The 14,200-nt window shown below is 43.6% G+C and overlaps 1 protein-coding gene across 1 annotated transcript in view; it reads right to left on the bottom strand.

The window, feature by feature from the left end:
• The window catches only part of NDOR1 (NADPH dependent diflavin oxidoreductase 1), a gene marked incomplete in the record, with an annotated part of 478,408 nt that overhangs the window by 425,346 nt on the left and 38,862 nt on the right, over nt 1-14,200 (bottom strand). Inside the window, 1 exon segment of the mRNA XM_044058525.1 lies at nt 2,371-2,468. Within this exon segment, the coding sequence (XP_043914460.1) occupies nt 2,371-2,468 (98 nt within the window).

Raw genomic sequence — 14,200 nt, 5'->3', positions numbered from 1 at the left:
TAAAAATTTTAAAGTTAAGAAACCCCCAAAATACAAATTAAACACAGTCAAACAGTGATGACAGTAATCTAAAGAACAGCATGCTAAACTTGAATTAAAGATGTTTACAGTGAATATCCATCACAATAAAGTCTTTTGGCTCTTCCCGGTTAGGGGTCGCCACAGCACATCACTGGTCTGCTAATGACTGGCAGTGGAATTTTACGGTGTCGAGTTGCTAGCCCAGCACCCAACCTTCAAAGAAGGAACACCCACACACGCACGCACCAACCTACATGTCTTTAACATTCACCCAGCCATGGGGAGGAGATGCAGACTCCACACAGAAGGCACTCCAGCCAAAAACTGAACCGGAGAAACTCTTGCTGTGAGGCAACAGTGCTAACCACTTCACCACCGTGGCCTAGTGAATATCCATCACAATACAATTTGAAATTAACCTGTTCAAGTGCAGCACATTTAAAAGCCAACACACCTGCAATAAGACAAAGCATACACTATGTCTCTGGTAACCTTAGCTAGACTGCTGGCCCAAATTTCCAATGGAATGGTTAGAGTGAGAGAACAGAATTCAAAAGCTGAAGGGCAATATTTCACCTTCGTCAGTGGGGGGAAAGTGAATTTCAGTACTGCTACAGATACTGTTACCATAGCATGAAGGAACTCTAACTAGGACACGATGAAATTACAAAATATCAGCAGACAAGTAGGAAGAGTGGTGCAAGGAATTCTGAATGAGTTACCCACTCAGTGTTAACACTCCAGGAATTTTAGATGCAGTCTCCAAGGCACGGTAGGTACTAGTCCATTACCATCCATCTCTGCCCCACTGACAGAGCTATGGCATGGTAGGGACTAGTCCATTACCATCCATCTCTCTCCTAATTGACAGAGCTATGGCATGGTAGGGACTAGTCCATTACCATCCATCTCTGCCCCACTGACAGAGCTATGGCATGGTAGGCACTAGTCCATTACCATCCATCTCTGCCCCACTGACAGAGCTATGGGCTTTGGGTCACAATTCTTTGTGAAGAGGGAAGAGCTGTTCAATGGTCATTTCAGGCTAAGGAAGGACGAAAAAGGAGGAAGAAACTCAATGGGACTTATGTCGTGCTTGACCACAGGATGAACATCACAGGGATCAGTGACAAAAAAACAAGCTAAAAAAAAAAATAAGCAAACTATTATACATTACATTTTATTTCTTAATTTTGTACAATATTTTGTTAAACTACATTAGACAAAAATGACTTTCTTCAGGTATGAATCAGAAGAGAGCAGCTTACAAAATGAATTATATACACAACACAAGCTGACAAAGATTATATTTACATGTAACGTATCTGTAACATGAGCTGCCTTAGCAATTGCCGAGCTAGAGAGAATTGCTTTGCACCAGTGGCTGTTAAATATACACCACATGTTTAAATAAGGCAAATAAGCTGAAAAGAAACATATCAACTAAAAATAATCAGCTTTATACTTAAGAGAACAAAAGTTCAATACAGGCTGGTACTGTATCCTAAAGAATTAACCATAACTTGTTGTTTTTGGCAGCAGGACAATTTCAGGTGAAAGAATTCTGTTCTGGAATTGTCTGCCCAATTGAGTGCATGTTCAATGCACTAAGAGCTCAATTTCATTTCTTGGGGCCAAGATGTTATCTAAATCCAAAAGCAGTGACCCATCTTTGTAGGAGTATGTATTTTGTGGCACAGTGGTGGTAGCTGTTGACCTAAGGGAGGGAGCACTGAGAGACAAGAGACAAACAGGCAATCAAATCGTACATGCCTGGAAAAATATCATGGACACTACCAGAGAGGCAGCTACATTTCAGATTCAAAGCCTTAGAAAAGATAGAACTTGTGAAGAAGTCTCAGAGAGGAGTGTGTGTGTGGGAAGCTCATTCCCTGAAGGAGCAACACTGATGTCACCCGATGCTGAACTCTAAAGAGGAATTATCCTGTGCTAACAGGCAGAGAAAGAGCAAAAGTGTTATCTACATTACAAAGCTATGAAAATTCCCCATCTACTGGGCAGAAAGGAATTTTTGAAAGCATAAAAATGAAATGTATGATCACAGGCTAGAGGAAAAAGCATGCGTAAATAGGTACTATAATTTTATACCGAATTTTAGAATTTAAATTGTGAACTGAACTTTGAAACCCAACAAACCTGAGTTTTCTGTTTCCATTTTTTCTGCAGCAAGAAAGCTTGATTTTATTTATCAATGTCAATAAACCTACATTTTCCAAACTGTAAAGACTGTTTTACTTCTGAACACAGAGAAATAGTGCTATTTACATATACCATATCAGTCTGGTAGAGATTTATGAACTTAAAAAAGAAAGAGTCAAAGTAACTTACTTTGGGTAAGAGGAGTCTCCAAGGCCCAATACGGCATAGTCCATCTGACAGAGTGAGTTTGCAGGGAGATTCCTTCGGAAAAGAAACCGCCAAAAATTCTACAAATAAAAAATAATGCATGGGATGTATCAGAATAAACTCTGCATGGCACAACTCTGACAAAGACACAACTGTCATGACAGTGATGAGAAGGTACCCAGACAAAGAACAGCTACACTTACTGAGGAATCTACGGAACGGGGTGGGCTGCATGAGGTTTTGGGAAGGAATATCACGGGCAGGAAATGCAGAAGTGAGTGTCATTCATGAAGGGGGCATTAATTCACAATTTAATGATTTAGAGAACGTGTAAAACGCAAAGCAGACAGCTGTCCAACGTAATCGGCATGATTATATGGGTGTGTGTGAGAAGATTAAGTTTTCGGAAACAATTTCAAATGGTCAAGGCCATTATGTTAGACTTTCTGAAAAATTAGAACAAAACAAAAATCTATGTTTTTGCAGGGAGCAAGCCCCTGCATACCCCATGCAAATTTTATATACAAACTCCAAGACTGCACTACAGTGAGGAAAAGGTCAAGTCCCCGATCCCTGTATCATGACCTCAATACAAATGCTTTGTGATTTTGGAATGTCAAACATATGGCCTCAACCATATGAAGTTTGAGTTTCTGTAAACTCAATCATCTGACAAACCTTATTATGTACTGGTCCACATTATCCTTCTGCAAAGACTCAACTAAAGTGCCTGAAAAATCAGCAAATTCAAGCTAATTATAAAGGAGTCTATTATGCACTCAACCTTCCCCCTTTTACCACTTAGGATAGGGTTTACAAATCTGATGAGTAGCTCCTGCTCCTACTCCTACTCCTACTCCTACTCCTACTCCTACTCCTACTCCTACTCCTACTCCTACTCCTACTCCTACTCCTACTCCTACTCCTACTCGCATCTGATCATGCCACTTCATACTCTACTATCCCAATAATTATTCTTCTAGGCAGTCGCCCAGAAATGGTTCCAAACACCTCTAAAGCTATAATATAATATGGAGATCCCATTCAATGGAATATTTTTTAAAGGTCACAGTAGTGTCATTCTTATTGTGCTGGAGCATGTACTTACAGAAGAATTTCTGTGCAGGCATATTTGAAATCCTTAAACGCTATAGACACAAGTGAGCTGTCTGCAATGAGTGATATACAAACGCCAATGATTACAGGGATGAAAACACTGTCAAAATAATGTGGCAAATTTTATTTTCAAGAGTGCTCGTTAAGCAGGAAGGTGACCATATATCATAAAGCAAAAGACAAGTTCTGGACAGTGTAGAATAGCAGAAAAAGCAAGAGACAGTGGCAGGAATAAGAATTCAGTACCTAGCAAATGTGGATATATATATGGGAAATACAGTGTAATGACAGGAAAAATAGTGGAATGGGAAGGCTGAAAGGAATGACAGGAAAAACAGTGGAATGGGAAGGCTGAGTGGAGGAGTAAGTGAAAAGACTTTACAGAAAATGAGAGAGGTGGGGGAGGTGAAGGTTAATGAAAGATTATGCTTAACGGTGGTAGTGCATTACTGAAAAGTGAACTATACAGCAATTCTAAGGGTTTGGAAGCAACGGTCTACTCAGAAGTAAATTTACTCTACACGAACATGGATAAGAATGACCAAGTAGTTAGGGAAAAACTTAAGAAAATGATGGCAGTATTAAGGGAAACCAATTCCAGGACACATGACACGGACTATGCAAAGGGTGGAAAATGATTGGAGACATTTTCTCTCTCTTGTCCAACATTCACAACTCAGCACAAGTAATTTACATCATACAACTCTTGTACAAGTCAAGTTCATGGATTAGTCAAGGGCAATGATGAGGCCAAAATGCCATTAAAATTCCATGACCCACATTACAAGTAAAGGGGTTAAAGCTGCTAAGATGCCATATGGTATGACAGTGTCAGTAAAAAATAAACATTTTGTTCACTTAACACTTTAAGACTCATGTCTTACAGCCTTCTCTTCACTTTTATTATATAAAATCTAATAAAAGATAGCAGGATTCACTAAAATACTACAACCTAAAGTGTATACTACTGTAGTTCATGTAGTGCACGACTGTCATAAAAACATTTTTTTCAATTAACACTACATATATTAAGGTCAGTCATGCTCCAAAAACTTGTTTAATGTACTCCAAACAATTGCAGTAAACAGAAGTATTTGAATAGTATAGTATTAGAAATGACCCCCCCCCCCAAATATGTTAAAACTGCAGACAATTAAGTCAAGGGTCAGTGGGTCAGGGCAGTCAAAGAATAAAAATAAAATGCTTGGTCTCTTAATACTCTTAATTTCCCAAATGTCTCATGCATCATGCATGCAATCCCTCTTTTTCAAGGCTAATGTTTTGATGCACGTTTCTCAACGTACATACATGTAAATCAAGTATCTCTCTCTACTTCCCATTTGCACCAAATTCTGTACTATTTGCATATCATTCTGGCATTTCCTTTTCGGGATCTTGCATTATTTCCCTTTGCAATTTGCTACATATGATATAGATTTCCAGAGGAAAGTGATTATTAACAAGTCAATGGGTCGGATAAGCATTGATGATAGTAATCCCAATACCTATAGCTGAGAAACCATCTGAGCCAGGTTCTACAGCTAAATATTTATAGAATAAATTGAGCTACTGTTTCTGAATGGATTAAACAAGGTCCATAAATGTCTGATTAAGAAACTGCAATTAAAAAAAAATGAAGTAAATGACTAAATAACAATCATGTATGCAGTACTGATGAAAGATTCTCAGACACTCATTCCAGAGTCATGTAAAGAAAGCAGCAGTTCAATATGTTATCATTCTACAATAGCAAAGACAGAACAAAGAAAAAACCCACAGGTAATATTAGGGATATAGTCAGCACTGGGGGGAAAAATAAAATTAAGTAAGGCAGCTCCATCATGCCACTTAGTGGTACAAACAAGATTACCCATTTGTAATAATATGCTCAAAAATGAGAAGTTATGTACCTACCATAACATTCCATGTTAGTTGTCTTCTCTCGCCTTCTTTCTTGCTTGATGGGTTCGGAGCCGATCCTCGCCCGACTGCACTTGCTAAGCTCGAGAGTCACTTTCACCAGCTCGAGGCAGCCCCATATCCCATGATGCAAGGCGGTAAGTACCCAGATCTCGTTTGTACCTATAGGGAGAAACACCTACCACAAAAAACTTTCCACTGAAGGAAAAAAGGCAATTAGCCTAAAAGAAGGGCTGTAATGGGAACCAGGTAACTAACTGGTGCCTAAAGAAGCAATCTTCCAAACAAGGGAGATAAAGGTCTGTCCAGGCAAGGGGGTAGGAGGGAGGGTCGCAAGAAAGAAGGCAAGAGAAGACAACTAACATGGAACGTTATGGTAGGTACATAACCTCTCAATGTTAAGTTGTCAATCTCGCCTTCATTCTTGCTTGATGGGACCGCGTCCCTAGCACCTCTATCCTGGGTGGCTCAATGGAACAGACTCTTGAGAACCGTAGAACCAAAACTGGCTCTATCCCTGGAGGCCAAATCCAATTTGTAATGAGAAACAAAGGTATGAGGAGTGGCCCAAGTGGCTGCTGCACAAATAGTGTCTAAAGGGAGTCTAGCCTGAAAGGCTGTGGAAGTGGCTAAACTTCTGGTGGAATGCGCTTTTGGTTTTGAGCACAGCTGTTTGCCCCTGAGCTGATGGATTTCGGAGATGGTGGAAGAAAGCCATCTAGATAAGGTCACTTTGGAAACAGGAAGGCCTTTCTTATTTTCAGCATAAGAAAGTAAGAGCCGATCGGATTTCCTGAATTGTTTTGTTCTGTCCAAATAATATCTGAGTTGGCGGTGAACATCAAGATAATGTAATTTTTGTTCCGATCTGTTGGAGTAATTAGGGAAAAATACAGGGAGATCAATAGATTGGTTCAAATTAATTTTCAAAGCCACCTTAGGCAAAAAGGATGGATTAGTTCTCAAGGATACCCTGTCCTTGTGGAAGACCAAATAAGGGGGACGAACAGAGAGAGCATGAAGTAAGGTAATAGCAACAAGGAAGAGTGTTTTCCATGAAAGAAACTTCAGTGAACATGAAACAGCTGGCTCGAAGGGAGGAAGAATTAAGGATGTCAGCACTAGATTTAGGTCCCATTGAGGAGGAGGACTCCTGACAGGAGGTTTAAGGAGAAAAATCCCTTTTAGAAAGGCTCTGCAAAGCCTGTGGGACAATGTTGTGATCTGCAAACCCGACATGAAAATTCGAGATAGCAGCCAACTGAACTTTGACCGTGGAAGATGAAGAGCCCGAGTGAAAGATTTCCGCTAAAAAATCCAAAACTGCATGAACAGGGGCAGTAAAGGGATCTATATTCTTTGACTTTGCCCAACAAGAGAAGCGTTTCCACTTGCTGGTATAAATCCTTCTAGTAGAGGATTTAAGGGAAGCCACTATGATATCCCTAACAAGGTTAGAGATCATAGGAAGCCTGGCTAAGGAAGGAAGTGGAGCAACCAAGCTGTGAGGTTGAGAGATGGAATAGACCGAAGCAGGTGACCCGATTGGTGGATCAGAAGGTCTGGCACTGGGTCCAGATGCCACGGCTGCACCAATAGGTGACGATGGAGGAACGGAAACCAAATTTGTCGAGGCCAACAGGGGGCAATGAGAATCATCTTGGCTCTCAAAACAGTGGCTTTCTGGAGTACTTGTGGAATCAATGGAAAGGGAGGAAAGGCATAAAGAAGTCCCTGGGGCCAATCCTGGGTAAGAGCGTCTCTGGGGGGATGGCCTGGCAGTGGGGAGAGAGAAGAAGAAGTCCGGGCATTTGCTGTTTTGGGGAGTAGCAAAAAGATCGCAACATGGGCGGCCCCATTCTAGAAAAATCTCCATTATAAATTGTTTGAGACACCACTCGTGAGGCATGAGAAGAGCTCTGCTCAATCTGCCCACTAAAATGTTGGTTTTCCCAGGGATATGCGTTGCTACCAGAAACCGATGAGAGGAGATCGCCCATTGCCAAAGTCGGAGAGCTTCTCGACACAAGGGGTAGGACTTGGTTCTGCCCTGTTTGTTGATATACCATACTACAGACATGGTTGTCCGTGTGAACTGCAATTGTTCCCAAGGGAAGAAAGTCGTTGAGGGCTTGCAACGTTAAAAGCACTGCTCTCATCTCTAGGACATTTATGTGCAGGTGGTATTCGAACGGTTGCCATGTCCCATGAACCATCCTGCCCTGATAATGACCCCCACCCGATCAGGAGGCATCCGTAGTGACTGTGGCTACCGGGCCGGGATACAAAGGGTCTGCCCTGATGAATCTGGGAGAAGAAATCCACCAGGATAGGTGGTTTTGTAAGCTCGTGTCACCAGGATTTGGTGACGATGGAAGTTGTTGTTAAGACCACTGGGTGAACAACATCCATTGAAGAAGACGATGTAGAAGCGGCCAAGGAAGAAGGGTAATGGCCGCTGCCATGAGGCCCAACACTTTCAGGACCAGTCTGGCTTGCACCTTTTTGCTGGCAAGGATGATCCGCACGTGACTTTGGATATCTGAGATTCTTTGGTCTGTGAGGGTTGCTGACATCCGAACAGTGTCTAAATTTGCGCCTATGAAAGTAATAGACTGGCAGGGCAACAAGGAGGATTTTTCGTAGTGTGAGCCGTGACCACTGCCATACATTTGGCGAACACACTGGGGGCTGTAGTGAGACCAAAGGGCAGGGCTCTGAATTGAAAATGACTGGACCCCAGCCGAAAGTGGAGAAACCTTCTGGAGCGTCTGTGAATTTTATAGTACGCATCCTGAAGGTCTATTGAGCACATCCAGTTGCCTTTGCCCAGGAAGGGCAAAATTGATTGAAGTGTGACCATTCGAAATCTCGTCTTTTTCACAGACTTGTTGAGTCTGCTGAGATCCAATATTGGTCTCCAATCTCCCGTCTTTTTGGGACCAAAAAGAATCTTGAGTAGATTCCGGGCTCTGAATGGTCTGTTGTAACTGGCTGAATGGCCCTTTTGTGTAGAAGCTTTGATACTTCTAACTTTGCGATTTCCCTTAGACCGGGTGGCACATCTGGAAGGGAATTTTGTGAGTGAGGGGACTTTCCTCGAAAGGAATTTTGTAACCCTCGGATATGATCGACTGTACCCATCTGTCTTGTGAGAGGGAAAGCCAGGCTTGTGGGTACAGCGATAATCTTCCCCAGACTGCCTCCAAGGATAGACAGTCGGGCAACACCTCAGGGATGCTGGAAGGGCTTGTCAGAGAGAGACTCTCTGCTTCCCTGGTTTTGTGGACCCACTCTGCCTCTAGGGCGGCATCTGTTATTATTACCCCCTCTGCCTCTAGGGGTAAACTGACCACGGTATCCGCGTGACTCCTTGGGATTTATGGAACCACATCTTTCCACCCTTCTGTCCTTTGGGGTAAGGTCTAGAAGGGTGGAAAACGGACCCTACGCAGAAAGAGTCTTGCCGCCCTGCTCACACCTGGTCAATGTATCCTTCACTTGAGGACCAAACAAAGTTGACCCATCAAAGGGAGAGTTTGTGAAAGACGCCTTGAAGGGATCTGCAAAATTACAGAGCCGCATCCAGGATTGACATCTCAGAGCCACTCCCGTGCCTGCGGCTCTACTTGCTCCATCTGCTGCATATGAAATCAGCCGCATGGAGGAGTTGGTTATGGAGTTAAGGATTCCTAGCTGAGAAGCAATCTTGTCTTGTGCCCCTGGAGCTGCAGGATCCTGTACTACTTCACCTAGTTCCTTAAGGATGTCCCTTTGGAGTCTGGTGAAGTGACACAAATAGTTCAGCGAACGCATGGCAAAAGTCGCTGAGGAAAACATCCGCTTACCATACCGGTCCATGGTCCTGGAATCCTTGTTAGGAGGATGGACTGGTACGGAAGGATCTGCAAGTTCCTTTTTAGTGGCAGCCGCCACCACCATAGCATCAACCGGGACACCTTTTGTAAGGAATTGCTGTTCGGAAGGGGATGTAATAAATTTAGGCGGCCTCCTGGGAACTGGCTCTACGGAATCAGGAGAAGCCCAAGCCTTTCAAGCGATTACCTGCATAAGGGGGTCAAAAGGCGGACACCCCCAGGAGGTGGAGGGTCAAGAACCAAACGCCTCTAGGTATACAGACTCATCATCGGAGGGATTTATGGTGGGCCAGTTTCCCCTGTTTCAGGAGTTCTAGGATGTCTGAAAAGGAGACATCCTCAGAGGGGGATCTAGGGGACCCCTCGGACTCATCTAAGTCGGTATCCAAAGTAGTAGACTCAGGGGAGTCTAGGTGCTTCCTCTTACAAGTCCTCTTGCGCGGAGGATCTCCTGACGGATCAGGAGAATCCTCGGAAGAGGGGGTTCCTCCCAGTGGGGAAACCTGAGGCGGTGGATCTCTCGGTCCGGGAGCAAGAGAGCGGGAAGAGATAACAGGCACCGTAGAGGGAGGAGCTAAAGGAATAGACTGCTGACTGAGCCCAGGGGCCAGCACACTCCTCATCACCTCGGCTCCTCCCAGGGAGATCTGAGAGAACCCGTTCCGAAGAAACTGGGACTCCCGGGCCCACCGAAAGGGAAGGCTCAGAGGAAGATGTCGGAGCCGAGCTCACCAAGGCCGAAGCTCCAAGGGGAAGAGCGGGGTCGGACAAGGGTCCGATGCCACTCACCCCCCCCTCGGAGCAGACCAGGGAAGCCCGGCCACCAAATCCCTCCAAGGAAGGTCTCGAGGAGGAGATAAGAGTAGATGAAGGCGCAGAAGGGGGGGGGTATCTGGCCCTCAGCCATAGCAGTAACTAATCCCGTAGACTCCAGCTCCAAACTCTGGGGTAGAGTCGAAGGAGGAATTTGAAGAGGGTGTGGACTAATAGTCGTCTGTTGAGACGGACTATGAAGCATTTGGGCTAGTGCCTGTGATTTTAACAATCTGCTTACCACTCTCTCTAAATCATGGTCTGACAACCTGGAAGACCTAGATGATCGGCTCCGATGGCTCCGCTCCGAAAGAAGAGGTGATGCCGTAGCCGACAGTATCTGTTCCAAAGAGGGAGACCTGGACCTCTTCCTCGAAGGAACCATCGGAGCCGAAGACCCCACGGATCCAGACGGAGCCGATAATTTCTCAGCTCCGAGTGTAGGTTCAGATGTATCGGCTCCGGCCGGAGCTGATACAGGCAAGGAAACAATGGTGTCGGAGCCGGTCGGCGCAGACACAGAAGCCTGAGCCACATGGTGGTCGGAGCCAGTCGGAGCAGACACCAAAGTGACAGTAACAGTATCGGCACAGATGGCTAAATCCTCGGCACCGATGGCTAAGTTAGGATCGGCTCCAGCCGGAGCCGATCTCGACTCCGAAGGAGTCTGAGCCAAGGCCGGAGGCTTAGGAACTGAAGCCTGGACCTTGATAGTCCTAGAAGGCTTACCCGGAGCCGATTTTGCCGGGGAGCCCTCCGGTTTAAGGAGACCCCTTAAAATAAGTTTATTTCTCCTCTCCTGCAGGACTCTCTGGCTAAGAGAGTGACAAATTGCACAGGAGTCCTGCAGGTGGAGAGGTCTCAGGCAGTATAAACAAGAAGTGTGACCGTCTGTCAGAGACATCTTCTGACAGCACGAGTCACACTTCTTGAAGACTGAGACCCTCTGTTCTTTAGACATGGTGCTTTCAACAAACATTACACACAGTCCCGAACCAGACAAACTAAAGTTAAAGTATTGAGAAGTAAAAACTCACACACACACCCTGACAGGGGGGGATGGGAGGGATTAAAGGCCTGACTAAAAAAGTAAAGAAGGAAAAATAAAGTTAGTCAGAAAAAGCCTCACAATTATCTATAAAAGATAGAATTTTAAAGAAAACAGAACATTTTTCTGATTGGGGGCTAAAAGTTTAGTAATAATAAACACTTACCAGGAGCTGGTAAAATGAGGACCTCATCAGCGAAGCGGCAAACGAGATCTGGGTATTTACCGCCTTGCATCATGGGATATGGGGCTGCCTCGAGCTGGTAAAAGTGACTCTCGAGCTTAGCAAGTGCCGAGTCGGAGCAGAGTATCAGCTCCGAACCCATCAAGCAAGAATGAAGGCGAGATTGACAACTTAACATCATGCCGTTTCAATTTCTGATCACAGCTAGCCCTTTAAAGGAGTCATATCAGAGACCTGCAAATAAACCAATACACTCTTGTGAAAAAGCTGGGACAGGATTCCATTTGTGTGAATAAGACAGGGAAACAGAGCATTTAAAAAAGTTTGACATTGGTGAAAGTGAAATCTGGGATGACAGACAGGAGTGGGCAATGAATTAAATGGAAAAAAAAAAAAAAAAAACAGGCGGAAGTCCCCAAGTCATAATTCAACTGGAGCTAATGATTTAGCGCATGGTAGTTATGTGCATAAAAACAGCAAAGTAACTCGGAGTACTCTAAACATATAATACACACTTGATTTTTTTCTGATCTACTGCCTAAGAAGAGCCTCAGAAGCTCTGAGCTACCAAAGGGTGAGGGCCACGTTAGGAATGTGTGAGGCAAGGTGAAAATGATACAAGGTAAAGAGAAAGAGACAGTTAATGTGAAAAAGTAGTGAGTTAAGTCTATTAAAAAAATGCAGCCAGTTTAGGCTCTGGAAGAGACAGCAGAGATGGGCCCTATTTGAGGATAAGACTGTGAATCTGGCACACTTGCAGTACAGTTGGATCATCATCATCTTCTTCTTTCGGCTGTTCCCATTAGGTACAGCAGATCACCTGTTTCCATTTCTTCCTGTCCTCTGCATCTTGCTCTGTCACACCAACCACCTGTATGTCCTCTCTCATCACATCCATAAGCCTTATCTTAGGCCTTCCTCTTTTCCTGTTACCTGGTAGCTTCATCCTTAGCATCCCTCCTCAGCATGTCCAAACCAATGTAATCGTGTGCCTCTGGCTAGGTCTCCAAAGCCTCCAACCTGTGCCGACCCTGTAATATACTTATTCCTAATCCTGTCCACCCTCGTCACACCCAGTGCAAATCTTAACATCTTTAATTCTGCCACATCAAGCTCAAACTCCTGCCTTTTTGTCAATGCCACTGTCTCCAACCGATATAATACAGTTGGAACACTTCAGAATAAATACAAAAGGCAGGCCAATTAGTATAACAGAGCCAAAGAACAGCCAAGAGAACAGAATCCCCAGCTTGGGCACGATCTTGGCAGCAGACATCTCTCTACAGGATAGAAGCACCCACATAATTTTACCAACAATTCAATATGCAAGTTGAGATTCAGCAAGATTTCAACACTAATGCCAGACTACTTAAGGAAGTGCAGAAATTTCCTTTTATCATTTAGCATGAAATAAAAGGCTTTTAATTTGTGCACCAAGGAAGCAGAGGGTTATTCATCATTACAAAGTAAGAAAATGTTGTATGCATATTGTACTCTACAAGAGAAGGATGACACAAAATGTATATACTGGCTGATAAGGACAGAGCCAAAGACAGACCCTAAAGTGACTCATTTGTTAGCAATAAAAATCAGTGAAGTAGGACAAATTCCATTTTACCATAACAACAAACCAAATGATTTAACAGTGACGCAGAGAGTATGTTTATAAGGTATGTGTAACTACTACTGCCAAAAGCCTTAGACAAGTCAAGAACTGCTTTGCATGAAATCGGAGACAGGAAGGAGAGAGCTGCACTCGGAGTATCCTTTCCAAAATCTATACTAGGACTTGTTAAGAACAGAGTATCTGGAGGAAAGAGTACCTTTTCTAGAAATCTGGATAATATTTATAAGACAGTACAAAGTAAATATGTTTGATCTTTATTGGAAACTTTTCTGTGGTTTGAGAGAGGCTCACTACAATGGAGACAGACAACTTAATTAAGGGATATCAGAGCAAAACTGACATTAAGAGGAGTAAATTATATATATATATATGTGTGTGTGTGTGTGTGTGTGTGTGTGTGTGTGTGTGTGTATGTATATTTAGAGAGAGAGAAACACTTTGGAATCTCAAAATACTGAAATGTCGAATTTCCGTATCTCGAGACCAAAGTGTCGAAACTGCAGAATATAGAGCCCAGAAATGTCAACCCGTGGTACTGACGGCACGTGTTAGGCAACTGTGGTGTTAAGGGTTTTGGGGAGGGTTTGTGTGTTTGACAGTGTCGGGGAGTGTTAGGTGTGGATTAGGGTACGTAGGTGAGAGCGTAGTGTTGAGAGTGGTGGTGTTTGTATCTGTGAGATGCAGGTTTGTGCGAGGGGGCTGTAGAATGTATGCTGGTGTGTAGTGCGAGACCTCAGAGTTAGTATATATATAAGTAAGGGGGCATGGAGGGCTTGCCCCCCTGCTTACAAGTGTGTGTGTGTTGCTGTGAGGAGGTAGGTGTAGTTGTGTTTGTGCTTTAACTGTCGCAGTTCTGGGTTTCTTTTTTGGTGCTTCAGCTTTATAGTCTCAAAATACTGAAATTCGATATTTCAGTATTTCAAGATTATAGAGTAAATCTACACACACACACACACACACACACATACACACATACACACACACACACACACACACACACACACACACACACACACACACACGCTTCACCTTTATAGAACTTCTCCTTTTGGAACCAAATGACCACGTTACATAAAGTATAAAAATCCTTGGCAATTAACTTCTAAGTATGAAATAAAACTTTAAAAACAGTCAGCAAAAATACCAGAGCAGATGCACAGCTGTACACTAACAGCACTCAAAACTTTTATCTTAAAAATATTTTTAACAAGATAAACGCTTTCACA

The sequence above is a fragment of the Protopterus annectens genome, chromosome 16.part0 (assembly GCF_019279795.1).
Source record: "Protopterus annectens isolate FY-2018-M chromosome 16.part0, PAN1.0, whole genome shotgun sequence".
NCBI classification, from domain to species: domain Eukaryota; kingdom Metazoa; phylum Chordata; order Ceratodontiformes; family Protopteridae; genus Protopterus; species Protopterus annectens.
The sequence above is the reverse complement of the archived record's forward strand: the minus strand, read 5'-3'. Positions and strand labels throughout refer to the sequence as shown.